At 41.5% G+C, this 17379-nt stretch overlaps 1 protein-coding gene across 2 annotated transcripts in view; it reads left to right on the forward strand.

The window, feature by feature from the left end:
• Window positions 1-17085, forward strand: part of sema5a (sema domain, seven thrombospondin repeats (type 1 and type 1-like), transmembrane domain (TM) and short cytoplasmic domain, (semaphorin) 5A) — a 146949-nt gene extending 129864 nt beyond the window's left edge. Inside the window, exons 17-23 of one of the 2 annotated variants that reach the window (XR_015775375.1) lie at window positions 3815-4024; window positions 6511-6681; window positions 6947-7102; window positions 9441-9485; window positions 11143-11354; window positions 14258-14488; window positions 15654-15786. Coding sequence is in view for 1 of the 2 variants with exons in the window: in XM_042510744.2 (XP_042366678.1) it covers window positions 3815-4024; window positions 6511-6681; window positions 6947-7102; window positions 9441-9485; window positions 11143-11354; window positions 15654-15773 (914 nt within the window). In the remaining variant the exon portion in view is untranslated. Of the gene's footprint in view, window positions 1-3814; window positions 4025-6510; window positions 6682-6946; window positions 7103-9440; window positions 9486-11142; window positions 11355-14257; window positions 14489-15653 lie in introns of both variants that reach the window. The other variant, XM_042510744.2, reaches the window with a different exon arrangement.
• Window positions 17086-17379: the final 294 nt, after the last annotated feature.

Genomic DNA, 17379 nt, shown 5'->3' on the forward strand with positions numbered 1-17379 from the left:
ACACACACACACACACATATATATATATATTCGCATTGAAAGTAAAGGAGGAGGAGAGACGAGGGGTAATTGGAAATAAATGTGCAGTTTTGAATCTAGGACAGTCTGGAACAAGCACTTTTCCACTTTTCTCTCCCAGTGTGGTCCAGTGTTACTCTTACGTCAATAAAACTTTGTTCACACTTGACAGTGCATCTCTTCTCACTGCTGAAGGTTAGCGATTTTTCCACCTCTCCGTCTCTCACATCTGCCTGTCTCAAAGTGGAGTAGTCTCTCCGGTTTGCAGATGTCATCTCGTCTCCATCTCTGCCTCCATCTCTCTTTTTATTCCTTCCTTTCTTCTCACTTCCTTTGAGCACCCTTACAGTTGCCTATAGTGTACATTAGATTGCACGGCATTGCGTGTCTGTGTGGCCCCGCAGAGTCCTCTTATTCCCCACACATGCACACGTCTATACTCTCACACACAAGTTCATAAGTTTGTTTACAGTGTGTTTTGCCTTTGAGCAGGGTGTGAGGTTGAGCGAGGGGAGGGAGGAGGAGACTTTTTTCATGTCCTAGTTTCTTTGCAGCGGGGACTATTGGATGTTGCGCTGTGTCCTTCTTAGTTTTGGCTCGGCCCAGCTTGTCAGGAGAGCAAGGATTAATTCTCTCCGGCTGTGTGTGGTTCTTGTGCGGATCGATAGATCCAGTCGCTGCCTATTTGAGAGGGAGGGCACCACGCTGTTTGTTTTGGCGATGGGAGGGCAGTCCCTGTGAAGTAGCATTAACAATACGCAGAGCACACTGGAGAAGCCTCAGGCCACAGCTGGAGCAAGCAAAGTGGGCGAAGTGCTGCAGGCACTAAGTGTTTGCATTTGGATACCTGCATTGGTGTGTGCATGTATGAGAGGGTTGATTTTAAAGCACTCTGTGGCTGTTAGAGAAGAGCAGCAGCCCAGTCTCCTGGGCTACAGAGAGCTTGATAAAGACTACGGGTCACAGTGGCAGTGGGGGGACTCTCCGTGCCACTGCCTGCTCAGAATCGATAAAGAGCGGGAGCCTCGACGGGCCTGTCAACGCTCACGCCAGCTTGATGCTGGGGTGAGGCGGCCTGTGCACTGCCAAGGTCAGCCGTAGTTATGAAGAGGTCGAGGATTTGGGCTAGGTAAACACACTGTCCTCTCCCTGAGAATACAAAGCAGGCGCACCACGCTAACTGTCAGTGAAAAGAGCACGCTGACAAAACAGCAAGGCCAGGTTGGAGGACAGAGAGAAGAGAGCGAGACAGAAAGGGAGAGAAGGTTAATGGGAAAGATAGACAGAAAGGAAAAGCAGGATAAAGAGAAGCTGAGAGCATAATAGATGAGATAGTGATAAAACAAAAAGATAAATCAGGAGATAACTGGTTGAGTGGTTAAGACTCGGGATCCAGATGTGATTCTGCTGTCTGTTTCAGCAACTCAAAAAAGCTCTCCCCTTTTTTCCTCTAAAGACAAAGAGACTGAGACTGAGGAGCAGAATGATGCAAAGCAGAACCAGCATAGACACAGAATTAAGGCTTTAAGCCATTATCTGAAAAAGTAGATAATAGTCCAGTTTGTTGAATGAGTGAATCATCAGAGAAGTGCCTGGACACTGACTATAATTTCATTGGAGGTGATTATGATTCACTCAAACACATGAGTTCACTCTTTTCATTCAAAAAGGCCAGAAGCTTTCTCTCTCGCCCTGCGCTCATTCTGCTCAATTCCACGGCGCTGATTAATGCATGCAGTAATTATAGTTTAATAGAAACGACGGTTTCATATTTCATTAGGAATCCTCTATTCGACTCATTCCAGATGAGTGTACACAGATTAGTCAGCTGATGCTGTTTGATGAGGGGGAGCGTTCACATGTTGACAGGACACACTCAGCTCGCACTGAATCCATCTTTAGAGAGTGACAAGAGGCCTGTGAAGAATTAGATGATAAATTACATCTGTGCGGCTGACACCATCACCGTGGTATCTGTCTGTCTGTCTGTCTGTCTATGAACTGGATTTCTCTACTGTATCTTCTGCTCCATTCAAATTAAATCAGTAATTTTTAGTTAATTCAGTCACTTGAGAAAGTAACAGTACACGAATAAGACCATCACTGCCTTCTGAATTGCACTTCTTTTTACTTTCAGTATATTCTGCAGCCGCCCTCACAAAGTACATACTGTCGCACTGAATGTGCATATATTGCGATATACTACTTCATCAAAACATTGTGCCTTGACCTTTGATCCTCTTGGTCACCCATCTCAGTCCATAGCACATAGTTTGAATTAAAAAACATGTGATTTAAAAATTATCACTTAACTTTACCTTGGAGATACAATAAAACATCACTTGCAGAGCTTGCCAGAGACATCAGAGGTCGACCGTGAGCTCTGCTGTTGTTACTTTGCAATATATGAGGCCTACTTTAACCTTTAAGTTATAACTGCACACATATTATTTTTTTTCTTATTGAAGGATTTATTATAATCTTCAGTTAGTTGGAAATGTCAACAAGCTGTCATCAGTTTGTTGCTCAGTCGATGTGACGCGTCTTTAGCCGCACACAGGATTAAAGGTTAGAATTGCCATAAAAGCATGCTTTAGTTTGCGCACTGCAAAATGCAACTAAATGCAGTAGGACATCCTAGAATTTTTGGAATGCTGCATTTGACATACTATGTTATGGAACATGCTTAATCTGTCGCCTGGCATACTAATAATATTGGAGTATGGGTATTGGTATGAGTCTACAGTCATGCCAGTGCGTCTGTGCGGCTGTACTTAGGCATCGTGGCCAGTGCTGGGAGGGGTACTTTTGAAATGTAAGAGGATACAGATTTACAGATTATTAGTTACCCTTTTAAAAATGTAATAAGTAATATTACTATTTAAACAGGGTTCCCATGGTCATGACAAATTCATACACATACGTTTCTCCATTTTCTCCATGTGTTCCATCTCTCCCTAGTAGGGCAGAAAAAAATGGTCCATGAAAATGTACGGGGACCCTGTTTTAATTACTCATCAAAGTAATGTGACTTTTTACATTTGATTCCTTTGTGATTCCTTTAAAAAAAAAAAAAAAAGTTTTGAAATGGGCAATAAAGTTAAAAAGTCCTTAAAACACAGGTCAATAAGTGTTCAAATTCAAATTTGTGACAACAGCTTCTGCCTTGTCTGGAAATATGACAAAGGAAGGCGTTCCTGCACACCAAAAAGATCTAAAACAACAGAATTAATGATACCCTACATATCGGGTGTCAACTGAAAAGGATATATTTAGATGTAACCCATTTATATATATATTTCTTTGTGTTTCCATTAGCCTAGAATATCAGTATAAATTTAGGTATAATTTATTAAACAAGCAGAACTTAAGACTCACAGCGTGTACGAGCCTCTACACTGTATTGCACATGCTGTTCCACCAGTTGATTTTTCATCAAATCTGCTGAATCGCTTTATAGCACTAAATTACTTAGCAACACAAAACATGTGGTGGGCTCTGCTCTTTTAGTACAAATCAAGTTCAAGCTTTTAAAGTATCTCAAAAAGCTTTGGAGTAACTGCTATGAAGAGCTGCTGTTGACTCTCTGCCCTCTTCTTGCTCTTCAAAACAAACATACACAGTAATGGGAGAAAGGGAGGAAAAGTATCATCCACTTTTGCACAAAAAAGCAGAGTATTATAGGAAATGTCTCAAAGCTGAGAAAGACTAACAATAGTATAGGCGTGACAAACAATGGAAGTTGTTTTGACAATGGTCTCATTTTTTTATGTTGTTCTCACACTATTCATATCAGGAGAGGTGCTTCGTCTTGGGAGGATCTCGGGCCACACGGTGAACGGCGGCTGGTCGTCCTGGAGCTCCTGGTCCCAGTGCAGCAGAGACTGCAGCCGGGGAATCCGCAGCCGGAAGAGGACATGTAGTAACCCAGAGCCCCGATATGGAGGTCAGACCTGCCTGGGGCCAGCACAGGAGTATCAAGAGTGTAACATCACCCCTTGTCCAGGTAAGAAATGCACACATTTATTCATACCTTTTTTTTGCAAAGACATAAAATGTATACAATCACCAAACAGAGGGCACATTGTGATAAGAACATTAACAAGAGCAGAAGTCAATTACAAAGCCACCTCTCTTTTTCACTCACACAGTGAGATAAATACACACTACACCACACCACAGTTAAGCTATGTTTTGCCGTGATTAATAGATAAAGAATTACGGTGACAAAATGACTTCAAATCATCAGGAACCACAAAAGAAATCAGTTGCAGATAAGAGGTGTGACGAGGCCCCAATTTACACCAGGAATCAAAGAGACAATCCCTGTGGTGCTCCAGTATGTAATTACATTGCTGGGTAATTATGCTGCCAGCTATGGGAGGCCTTATTCTGTTGTGAAAAGCCCTGAGACAATGCATTTTCAACACTCCTCTAACGGAAAACTGAGAGAGGAAGCTTTCTAATTAAAAGAATACTCTGTCTGACAAGGAAAGTAAGCTGTCTAAATGGAAATCCAGTGCTTAGTTTGGCATAAAGCGCACCTGGTATCCAGCACGGGCGCCAAGCAGACAAGCAGGAATGTTGTCTCAGATGATTATTAATCAAGCCCCCTGGAGTAGGACTTTAGGTATCTCGCTAAAAGCCTGGATCTGCCCGTCATCCCCAGCATCCGCGATCTGTCTTCATAACTGCTGTAACCAAGCAAAAGAGGCAAGCGAATGCATGGCCATCGATACTATTTTTTTTTACAGCCTGTTAATTCATTCAGCGAAAGTGCATGCCATTCAGCTCGCAACAGCTTGAGCGCAGTCGCTAACAGGGTAAGCTGTTATCAGCTGCGAGCTCAGATGAAGACTTTGGATCTAAGAGCATCAGATCTGCTTTGTTCAGAAAGGCTCTGCCTGTATAGTTGCTGCTAATGTTCCCCTTGAGTAAAATGTCGAGTGAATGCACTTTGATTTTCCAGCCCTGCGTCACTATGCTAATACATATAGTACACCTATTCTGGGCTGTTGACTGTAATAAGACCAAAGCTACAGTATGTTGATGAACAACTCCGCACTCATGTCCCCCAAAGGAGCCGACTTAACCCAGCCTGAGTAGTAATGAATACTAATGCATACTCAATTAGCACCCCTCTGAAAGTGAGATATTATTTTGAGGCAGGCAGACCGGGCTGGCAGACCAATTGTAATCCTCCTATGGCTAATCCTGCGGAGAAGAAGGAGAGAGAAGGTGTTTTGCCTACCATCCATCTGGTTTGGAAACAAATGAATCTGTGTTTTTCTTGCGTCTGCGCCCGAGATGAGATGATTCGTCATCGAGGGCCAGGAATCGACTTACGTGTCGCTTTGTGATAGAGAAATTTCACAGAGATGACAAAAAGCATCGGCAACTTCAATTACCCTACACTCTGCTGCCAGCCATCATCAGGTCTTTAAAAGTGATTCTCAAGTGGTTCCGAAAAGGTAATATCTCTCTGCCACAATGAAGTAAGGATTTACGCAGATGATTGGCAAAGTGTATTTCCCTCTGTTGTGATTCATGGCCAAAGATTTTCCCCATTTTATTGCTCTTTTCTCTCCCCTCTTTTAATTTTCAATCTTCTCTCCCTCTTTTCATCTATTTATGTCTTCTTTGTGTGCGGATGCTGTCATGAATTTTCACGTGTTTGCCGCTTGGCACCACATGAAGGGAAGAACAACAGCGGCGGATTGTGATGCTTCATTTATCTTTATTAATCAGAGGAGAGAATGTCGGGTTTGGTGGGGGTCAGGCGTTTGCTGTAACAGCTGGATGAAGCACACTTCCTGTCACTTCAAAACACACACACACACATCTCCAAATGGCCTCATATTTCTGTGTCACGCATGGCTGTTTGAAATGGCTTGGAATGACTTCCAATCACTCGATGTTCAGAGGAAATTGTCTTTTCAAATGACCTGGAACCTAAATCCTAGAAAACACAAAAACACACAATTTAAGGGGCATTCTCCAAGAAACCAAGTAACTGGGATATTTATTGAGCAGTTTCTGCTGTCCTACATCAATTTCAGTGGTCGACAAAGTTTGTATAAATATAATAATTCAGGTTTATTAATAATATGATCATAAAGGGTTTTTTAATTGCACTCATAGCACCTCAAAACCACTTAGAAAGTGCTTTTCTCATAAAAACTAATAAAACACACACACACAGGAAAATTAAAAGGAAAACAACACATACAACACAAATGAAAAATAGAAAAACAATGTTTGATTTTTAAAATCTAAAAGAGCAGTGCAAGTCCTAATTGCAATGTCAGGAGTAGCGTACAGTGTAACTCACTGAGTAAACTGTACCCTAAGAATGAAAACAGACCTAAGAGAAATTTGAAAGAAACTATAGTAATTCGTCTTGATAAAATAAGTCTTCAAAAGTGATTTAAAAGAAGATAGTGATGTAGCAAGCCAGAGTTCCTAAATATGACACTGATGTCCTCGGTTTAGTGGACGGCAGCTGGTCATGCTGGTCTTCATGGTCCAAGTGCTCTGTGACGTGTGGAGGGGGACACTATATGAGGACACGCACCTGCAGCAACCCCCCGCCAGCTTACGGAGGGGACATCTGCCTGGGTCTGCACACAGAGGAGGCGCTGTGCAACACACAATCCTGCCCAGGTACACACACGCACACACACACACACACACACACACACACGCACACACACACACACACACACACACACACACTCACTTCAGCGATAAGCAGCTTAAGGCTCTGACTTGACCACCAATCCATCAAAGGTTCATTGCTTATTTTCTTCAGTCTCTCTCGGCCCCTCAGAGGACACTCATGCATGACTAATATAAAGCTAAGGGCACACACGTATATGGACACACACTGGCCTGGCTATGACATGTGTACTGTCATTTCCTTTTCCAGAGAGCTGGTCCAGCTGGTCAGAGTGGTCCCACTGTGACTCCAACGGGGCCCAGATGCGCGTACGTCACTGTGATGTCCTGTTTCCCACTGGAAACCAGTGCACAGGAAACAACAGCGAGACTAGGCCATGCCCCCCTGACTCTAATTTTATACCAGGTGATCACTCACACACACACACACACACACACACACACACACACACACACACACACACACATATACACAACTGCTTATGTGCACACTCCTCTCTGCAGGAATATCTTGGGTACTCATGCATGACTTAACAGCACACACAGTCATTCCGCACCACCCACCACCATATGCCCACAGCAGTAATTCAGTTAATTTCCAAGAATCCTATGATAATAAAATACGTTAGCGATCCCTCCGAGGGACTCGTCTCAGGTCGGAGGTCAGGTTCAGCGACAGGGCAGCAGTTTTGGGGATGGTTGGGATTAGTGTCTTGCTCAAGGACTCCAGAGAGCGGCAGGTGATTACACGGGGGCGTGAACCCGGGTGCTACACTTAAGGGCAGTCTCTCTTCTCATTCCAACAACCCTGCTGCTATATTAGTTTCATTATGAGCCTAGAAGTCTTGTCAGGCCATGCAAAAAGCACTTACACCAGCAGTTTTACTTTTTTATGTTGGAATGAAAGGTGGAAATGGCTCCTGTGTGCTATTTTCTGTGCCTGGTCATTTAAGCATTTGTATTTTTCTCTTTAATATTTTCTGGCATCTATGTACGTGATAATTTGCTACTTAATAACACAACCTTTCCCCCAATGAGAGTCATTTCAGTGTTAAGTAGACTCTCCTGCTGCTTTTCTGGTGTTTGTTTTAAATGCAAGTGCAGTTACCACCAGCGAACGCAAAACGTTCCCATAACATTCCTGGAAAATTCTAGGAACAAATCAATAACGTTAGTTTTATGTCAGGGAAACTTGCAGTTTTAACATCTAGGGAGCATTCAATAAATGTTACCAGACCCCCAAAGATGTTTCTAGAATGTTTAGAGAGCCTGTTTATGTGTATATATATATATATATACTTTATTATTATATGAAAGTTATGTTCACATGTCACAGGTTGGGTGGCAATTACTCTATACATTGCACGAATACTGACAAGCACTTGAGTGCTCATGCCCATCCCTAGCAATAAGTGGTAAGATACTTTATTTTGTAGAACTACTAAGACAAGATAAAATAAGGTCATATTTATTGATTCCACCCACTGAAAATTTGAGTGTTTGCCAACCCTTGCCTGCACCGCTTACTTTTGCTCTCAAGCTGTCCATTTTCACTAGAGACATTAAATCAGCACGAACTAATTAGATCAACATGTACTGTGTTTTTTAAAACGGACATTAGCTGCAGATTTCATGTCGATAAGGAAAATAAAACTCAGACACAGAGACAGGAATTATCCGCCGCATGTAAAGTACACCTTTTTGATTGCGGTGCACTTGAACGCTGTCTTTTTGATGTAACTATTTGATCTCTTTTTTAAGATATAATAAATCTCACAAGGAAAGGCTAAAATAAAAAAGACTTATGAAGCTAAGAGGGAAAAAAGAAGACCCTCCCCTGCCCTGCACTCTCCAAAAAAGTCAGACTACCCTCCCTTTAGCAAAAATAAATATCTAAAACTAAATCTTAAGATCTTTTAATGCCAAGAATTGCTCTTACTACAGCTTGTGGCATGTGTTGTTACAGCTGCTAAGCTATCATAAGACAATCACTGGTCAGGGGAGGGGTTTAAAAACAGTCAAACAGTTAAATGAAAGTTCAGAAACTCCCTCTAAAACCTAAATACCCATACACGCACACACATACACATCTCACACACACCATTAGTACTGATAACTTCTTAGACTGGCATCTCCCTATTAACAGCCGGTAATGCGAGAAACATAGAGCATTGATCTGGTCTACACAGAGATCATTAAAACTCCACCCTTTAACAAAGGATGCACATGTTATAGATATTGGTTTACAGTGAAGACTGCTATAAAATGTTTGTATATTTCTGGAAATCGTTATATATTCATTGGTAGTCTTAAGCTACAGGAATCATTAATTATTAGATGAGAATAAACATTTGATTGAAACATAAATTTGTAATCTCTCTGTATTAATTAACAGGGGTGTAATAGTCATGAAAACCCTTCACAGGTCTTTGTAGAATTACACATTTGCCTTTATACCTTATCATCCATCCACTTTAATGGGAAAGGTAGTCCATTAAGGTTCATTAGATACGTCTTGTACTTCATTTCCTTTAATGAGAGCTGATACTTTTCATAAACCACTCCAGGTGCCACAGCCGCGATTAGCTTGTGGAGTTTTTACGATAATCTGTTCCATATTGAGCGCAGCTTTCATCTCCACGCTCACCTTCAAGGGTACAATTTGTCATGCTAACAGGGGCGTATGTGTATATGGTTTTTGGCCCTAATACTGCTGCCTTTTGCTGTTTCTTTTCCTTTGTCAGAAGTCTCGATTGCACGCTCCAGTCAGGAGGAGAGGCGCTGTGGAGGTAATTTATAATGTGTGTGTGTGTGTGTGTGTGTGCCTGTGTGTGTGTGTGTGTGTGTGTAAGAGAGAGAAGAGGGGATAACACCTAGTGTTGCACATGTACAGTTTAGCTATAAGATAGATTTCCAGTCCCGTTTAACATGTATAGATCCAGCTCTAAACACACCCAAGATATGTTTTTTTTTAAAAATTTTGGTAGTCTGATCACATCTGGTGGAGGTCAAAGATGCACTTGATCAATTTGACAAGTTCATCATCCATAAGGAGACGACAGTATATAACAACTCTGTGTATGTTGCGGTCTTATGTAAATAATTCTGTATGTAGTGCTGCTGATGGTGTAATTAACCTTATCTGTACTGTATAATAGTGGGTCTGAGAAACATGGTGTTTGACTAAAACAGTTTAATTTCTTAAGTTACAGTTTGACTTTGAGTGAATCAATAAAACAGGCACCCTGCACCCAGAGCAATAAGCTACATGAGGAGAAGTGAGGCTTCAGGGACCTTTAGTGCCCTGGGTTTTGCCTCTTACACAGGCTACAGGCTGCTCTCACTATCATTATTTAGCTTGTTGGAGGCTGTATGCAGTGAGAAGTTTTGTGGTGTGCAGACAGCGCTCAGGGCAAATAAACAAACAATTGCTTTCTCCTATATATGTTTTTCGAACACAAATAAAAGCCAATCGAGGAAAGTGTTCTGACCTGTGTTTCGTAAACTTATATTTTAGTTGATTTATGTCTCTATCGATGAAACATGATGTTCAGGAGATATAATGCATTAATAATAGAGAAACCATATGCAGCATATCCAGGGCTCCAGACTTATTTTTCCACTGCTAGCAATGGTGCTGCCAACTTTTTCAGTTGGTCCAGTGTGTAGGTATTAGGGGAGTATGTTGGCAGAAATGGAATAGAATATAAGACATACTTTTCTTTAGTGTAAAATCACCTGAAAATAAGAATCATTGTCATTTTGTTGCCTTGGAATGAGCTGTTTATTTCTACATAGGGAGTGGGCCCTCACCTGGAAATGGACACATTGCACCAACTTGTTTCTACAGAACGGACAAATCAAACACTAGCTTTAGATAGGGCCATTTGCATCTTTGCATCATCCACTATGGAAAGTAGCCCCTCCACAACAAGCAACAACAGAAAAACACTGATCATTCTGTGTGAAACTGCTTAATTCAGTGTTTTTACAAGTTCATCACCGTTCACTTTGTTTTTGAGAGGAGGAGACCTCTTTAGATGATTCGGCTCCCAGTAGTGGACACTGAAGGAATTCTAAGCGGGAGAAGGTTCAGCTGCTACTTACTTTTACTTTTTTTAAGGAAAAACAGATTAAATTCATATTTGACAGCTGAGGACAATTTTTTTACTGTAATTCATGTTTAAATTTAAATGTGTACAATCTTTGGATAAAAGCTGCATGTTAATGACGGGGAACAAAGAATACTTACACATCTTTCATTTGTGATATACAGAAGGCCTCACTAGCTCACAGTAAGGACAAAAAGCAAAGAGAAACATTTTTAATGTAGAACCCTGCATCATTACCATATGAATTGCAGCTTCAATTACCACTTTCACTTGTGTGAATTGACAGAGAATTACCTCCATTCTCCTTCTCCACCTCCCCTTTTTCTTCCTCCAGACTTCAACCTCTTCCACATGATCGCCGTGGGGCTCAGCAGCTCCATCCTTGGCTGCCTGGTTACCCTGCTGGTGTACTCGTATTGCCAGCGCTACCAGCAGCAGTCTCACGACGCCACTGTCATCCACCCCATTTCAGCTGCACCGCTCAACACCAGCATCACCAACCACATCAACAAACTGGACAAGTACGACTCGGTGGAAGCCATCAAGGTCAGTGGACAGATTTGCTCTGGGATTCACTACGTGTCACGCTTGACTGATGTCCAGATGTGTAGAGGCAAAGCAGTAGTTCGTAACATTTCCTTACTCTTTGACTTAATCAGCTGATGTCACACTCCCAGTCAGTGAGCAACGGTTTGCTTCTTCCTCCAGTGTCAGTTGTGATTAAATACACTTCTTACTGCATGACTCTCTCTGTCACACCACCTCCTGTCGTGCACTGACACTCTCTAGTCGTGTAACAGATAGGCAGTTGTGCGTACATCTTTTCTCCATGTGCCCTCTCCGCTGTGTGTCTCAGTGTGTGACTTTGTTCTGTGTCAGTGGTCATACACTGCTTTCTCATAACATACTAATGCAATTACTTATCGGTGCGTGGGTAGGTAATCAGAGAAGATGCTCTGCATCTGCGCATTTCCCTGCTTAGACAGGTCCTTTGTGTCATTATTGCATCCTAAATTGCAGACAGTCGGATGCAGCAGAGCCAGTGACAGAGATCAGCTACTCTGGTAGTACAAACAGCCTCTTATCCACTGATACATCAGGCCTTTAGTGCCAGACCGAGCTGGTGATTGGTGCTTGTCCATAGCTACTCTATGCCCCAGCTGGGCTTTTTTCAAGTATTCCCAGAGCTCTGTATTAAAGAGCATTTCAATCATTTTAACAGTTTGTTCATTTTTTACCCTTAAAAGGAGCCTAAGAAGTAATGAATCGGGTAATGAGGTTTTTATAACAATAAAAGAATTTGCCACAGAATATTCTTACAAATTACATTTGTTAGATAGTCTGGCACTAGTCAGCCATTTTAAGGCTCTGGCACTTATTGGTCTGCCTGCTGATTGGCAGCTATTGGATATGCAAGGCTTCTGTACATGACATGAATCATAGCTGTAGAGAAGCTAAGCTGCCCTTCTTTAGTTACTGTAGTTACTGTTGCAATACCTGTTAAGTTTGCATTGCATTGTAAGCATTGCAGATATGCAGTTTACAATAATGGTGGCAGAGTGAATTTTTGAAATTTGTAGCAATTTTTCGTAAATGATGGGTCTTTGATTTCAAACTAGCCTTCTTTTATTAGTTGTTAGTACTGTAGCTAGATTAATAAACTAACGTGTTGCTTGCCTCTCTGTTTCCAGCTGATTCACTTTAAAATAACTCTTCAGTGTGCACTTAACAGCTATATCACAGATGGGCACAAATACATCAAAAAGGGATCTTATTACAAATTACAAATACTTGCTCATCGAATGTATCTTATAGGCCTATGAGAAAATGTATTTAATTATCTGACTTAAGTTCTCAATATCACAGATTTGGATGGATTAGGTTGGGAATTCAGGGGCATATGCTGGTTGATTTTTGTTGGTCAAATGCTTCTGCTCTTCATTAATGGTACATTGTACAGCATAGTGTCTGGCATAGTTTTATGAGCCACCATTTTTAAATGTCTGGGGCGACTTAGTTAGGTTTTTGCAGGCTGCCTTTTGTCGCTCCAGTGAAGATTTTCTCTGACCAATCAGTGGTCTGCAGTGTTTTAACTCCACCCTCTAGTATCAACTTAGCATGGAACCTTGACAAAAGGTGATACCAAGAAAAGAACCAGGTACTAGTGACAACTTTTGCGAATGGAAAACCAAAAATAAAGCGAGTCGAGTTGAGAAGAGTAGTGGAAATGCAGCAAAAGCAAGCATTGACTGGCTGAGTGAACAGCCAATTGAAATGCAACAGGGGGAACTGGATGATGAGGCTAAAGTATTGCATAGTTCTTTCTAATGACAATAAGATGGGGCATTTAGCCTGGCTACACAGTGGAGGTTCAAGTAACACTGCTGTAGGTAGTAAGATGAATAGCTGAGCATGCTAATGTTTGCAACTACTTTAGAGCAGAAGAACCATTTTCTCAAACCTTTCCTCTTGTCTTTGATTTTGAAAATGCTAGAAATACCTGAAATACTTCTACAGCCCCATATGCAAAACTTCAAATTGGACATAAATTCAAAGGTTGATAAACAAGGGGATTGGTAAGGCCATGACTGCACAATCGCTGGGAGGGGTTTAGCGTGCCGTCCGTCGTCAATGTTTTACACTAAGCTTGGTATTATAACTTGATTTTACTATAATGCTGATGAATCAGCAAATTTTTAGGCAAGTTTTCTTTTCATTTGTATTTGACATTCTGTCAGAGGAAGTCTTTAATACAGACATATTTTAGACTAAGTGGATACTTGGATCTCTGTTTGCAAAAACTAGCTCTTTGATATGAAAGTGTTTTGTAAAACTACCACCGAGTGAGAATAGAAGGCTCGGGGCAAACTTCTCCAAATGTAATTTCATTGCAGAATAAAGGTGTGAGGAGCGTTCATCTGTCATGCAATTAGAGTCAGGAGCACAGAGCATAATTCATTTAGTCCTATTGCAAATAGAGGCAGATATGAATATAGACAGACCATGTGAAAGTACAAAAGGAGCTGCATGACAAATGAACACTGTCTAATTTTCCAAAAGCACATTCTGCCTCCAACCTTCACTCACTGAGCCCAAAACCGTTTGGATGTTGCAGTGAATTTTCAACCACTAAATGTGGAAAACCGTAATATGCCTCTTTTGAGCATTTATAGGGAGGAATGATGAACACCTGATGCCATATTTGAGAGTTTTTGGCTCAAATCCTGATGTTGATGAGTCATTACTATTACACACAGTGAATCACAGATACCCTTCATACTGGTTTCTTGGCCAACTGGAGTATTTCCAGCCGGCTAGTTTATGATCTCAGTCCTAAGTAGCTGCAGTTTTATGTACAGTTTATCATATTTCCAGGCTTCCTGTTAAACAGAATATGGCCTTAGGGTTTCTTTGAGGATGACTCTTGCCCATTCCTCTCCTCCCTGCAGCCAGATGTGTCGGTACTCTTGCCCTTGGACGACCCCGCCATGCACCAGCCTCTCTCTGCTAACATGGGGGTGTCCATGCGTGGCCTGGAGATTTTCTACTAACCTCTGACCTCTACAGCATCTCGCCTCTTGATCCCCTCCCAACAACTCTTTGACCCCAACCTCTACTACTTCCTCTTCCCCACCGTGCCCCGCCCTTCCACTTCCTGTGGCACTTCCTGTGTGTGGCAGGTTGGAGTACAGACTCTCTTTCTCTGCTCAGACCCTTTCATCCCTCCATCCTTCCCTTCTCCCTCCCGGCTTGTGAGAAGGCAGTGTATCCCCCACCTTATTTTTCTCTTTCAAAAAGTGCCCCCATTTGCATGTTTTTTTCATGTTTGTCTTTCTTGTTTTGTCCTCAGTTTTTCCTTGGCGGCTTTTGATTTGATGGGTTTGAAAAGAAAATCCATTGTGATGCTGTTTTATTATGCTCCTCTGTTACCTCTCTATCACTTATGCCACTTCTTAGTTTAAGCACATTTTGTTTACCGCACCGCAAACTCAAATGTAATCATTCTTCAGCCAATTAAAGCGGTTTAAGGCAAGAAGACAAAGGAGATGATGCTAACAAGCATCGTGGCACAGCTGTTTAAAAGCAGCCATGGGGCCACCTGCGGAGACACATAACCATCTCCGGGGCTGCGGGAGTGTTGATTACATTCCCTTTGTGTGCAAATCACATAATGGGGAAGAAGCGAAATGTATGAGTTTTTCGTCCAGCACACTTGTTCCCTATCAGTGTCGAGTCGGAAGCATCCATCAATGGCAAATGCAGCATCATCAAGTGTTCAATTACACTGCCCCAAGGGACTTCCCAGCACACGCAACAGAATGCATATGAACACATCCATTTGCCAAATTGCTGATGTTGTATTGAGCACCACATCAGAAGCTCATTCCATGTTTACTATGTCACGCAGGGACAGAGAAGATGCCCCCATGGCTCTTCCTCATTGTTTAACAGAAAAGAGACTCACCCTTGATCGATTTTTATGGCTCAGATTGTCCTAGAGGACCAACAATTGGAGGGCCATAAAAACTGCTGATGCTGGGTATTAGAGATGACAGAGGTGGACATACGGACGCGCATCAAAATAATTTCGCCCTGTGGTGGCTTATCATTTTTCCAGCCTGTTTGCAAATGCTTTGACCTTGCTCCGTGAAATGTATGTTTCATTCACTGAGCGGCCTCCCCATTGATTTGTGTTGCTCCTTTTTTTTTCTTTTTGGGGCTAGATGGATTTGCTTTTACCTTGCCATCTGGGCTGAATAATCACTTGATCCATGTGTCGCAGGCAAGTCCATGCTGACTCCTTTCCCTTTTATCCTCTCCATTTTTTTTTTTTTTTATCCGCAGGCCTTCAACAAAAATAATCTGATTCTGGAGGAAAGAAATAAGTACTTCAACCCACAGCTTGCCGGGAAGACCTATACCAATGCATACTTCACCGACCTCAACACCTACGATGATTATTAAGCCTTGATTCGGCAGTTCAGACTCCATACCATAGGTGGGGACACCGACCCTATCATCCAGTTTGACTGTATTCTTTTCTTTGTGCTTTGTATTGAGATTCGTGACACCATGCGTGGGATAGTCCCACTCTCAGACTCTATGGCAGCTGGTATGTAATAAAAACAGACACACAGTGTTGCCAACAGAGGGAAATGCCCACTTTCTCTCAGGTGCCTTGGGGTACACTTGGAAAGCTCATTTTTGGGGGGCAAATCTTGCCTTGACTCTCTCTGAGAAATGGACAACTGGATTTCCCAAGTGGACAAAAAAGGGAAAAATAAGAACTCGAAGAGACAGTGGGAAACGTGATCCCCATTTAACTTTCCTGTGACGCCTCTAAAAACAGATCTGCATTTGTAATGATGGGAAATAACCACAAAACCGCTTTGCATGACTTCATTTGACGTGTTTTCTCTGCTGTTCTGTTTCGTTTTTGCATGGTTGATCGCATTCCAGGGTTTGGGGAGTCGAAAGCAGCATTTTTTTTTGCTGGTCTTAAGTTCAGGACTGGTTTTGGAAGTCATAAAAACAAAGACTGTGGTGATGCCTGATGGCTTTTAGCATTCACGGCTGCAGCAGTCTCCAGATGGATCAATATCCACCCCCATTCCTAGAATCAGGATGTAGATATTTGAGGCCGTTGGTCAGGTTTGTCCACTTTTTTCTGTTGCAGGCTCTAGCAGCTCGCAGTGACTGAACTTTCAGTGTAACATTATTTTTGCTTTCTCTTTTTTTCCATTTTTTATTTTTTGCTTTGTACAGGATGTTAAGTTTAAAACCTACGTCTGTAGTTTTTTTCTAAATACATTTATTCAGTGTCTCAAGTGTTTAAAAAATAAAACATTTCCTTTTAAAAAAGAAAGTTTATGTGCATCCAGTCAAGTAATCAGGAGTATCCATGTCAGCCTGCATCAAGTTCAGTCTTTGTCACCGTACTTTTTATATTTTTTGTAAAAAAAAAAATAATAATAATGTTTTTGAATTTTGATAGTGTTCGCTATTCCTTTGGCTTCTGAGTTAAATATGTAATTTGTGAGAGCAGGATGTTAATGGCATTTACTGTACAGATGGAGCATAGCAGATGCTTCTTTCCTGAACCCCAACTGGAGCGCTACCCATATACTATACGATGAGATCCATTCATCAAGTTGAGATATTTCTGTTCAGAGTGTATAACCAAATATTAGGTTATTCAGTGGTTCAGTTGCAACTAACTCTTTTTACATGTTTGCTTGTGTTACTGTGCATAAATTAAAAACTGCTTCGTACACAACAGATTTGTCAGAGTGTGAGTTATACAGATTAATTTTTCCAATATCTCATTCAGTTGCCAGATAATGTTGGTATTGTTTATATCTGCAAACCACGGATATTTTACATTTGTACATTTCATCTATGTCATATCAGTGTTTCTAAAGTTGCATACATAAGCTAAATATCTCAACAGAGGGTTCTAAAATAGAAAAAAAAATATCGAATGGAGTATTTTATTTGTACCATGTACAACTTTTGACAATGAAAATGTCAAACTAACTGTTCTAATGTGTAAACAAACTGTACTGAATTG

Source organism: Plectropomus leopardus, chromosome 21, assembly GCF_026936395.1.
Source record: "Plectropomus leopardus strain MGB_pleo_1.0 chromosome 21, ASM2693639v1, whole genome shotgun sequence".
NCBI classification, from domain to species: domain Eukaryota; kingdom Metazoa; phylum Chordata; class Actinopteri; order Perciformes; family Serranidae; genus Plectropomus; species Plectropomus leopardus.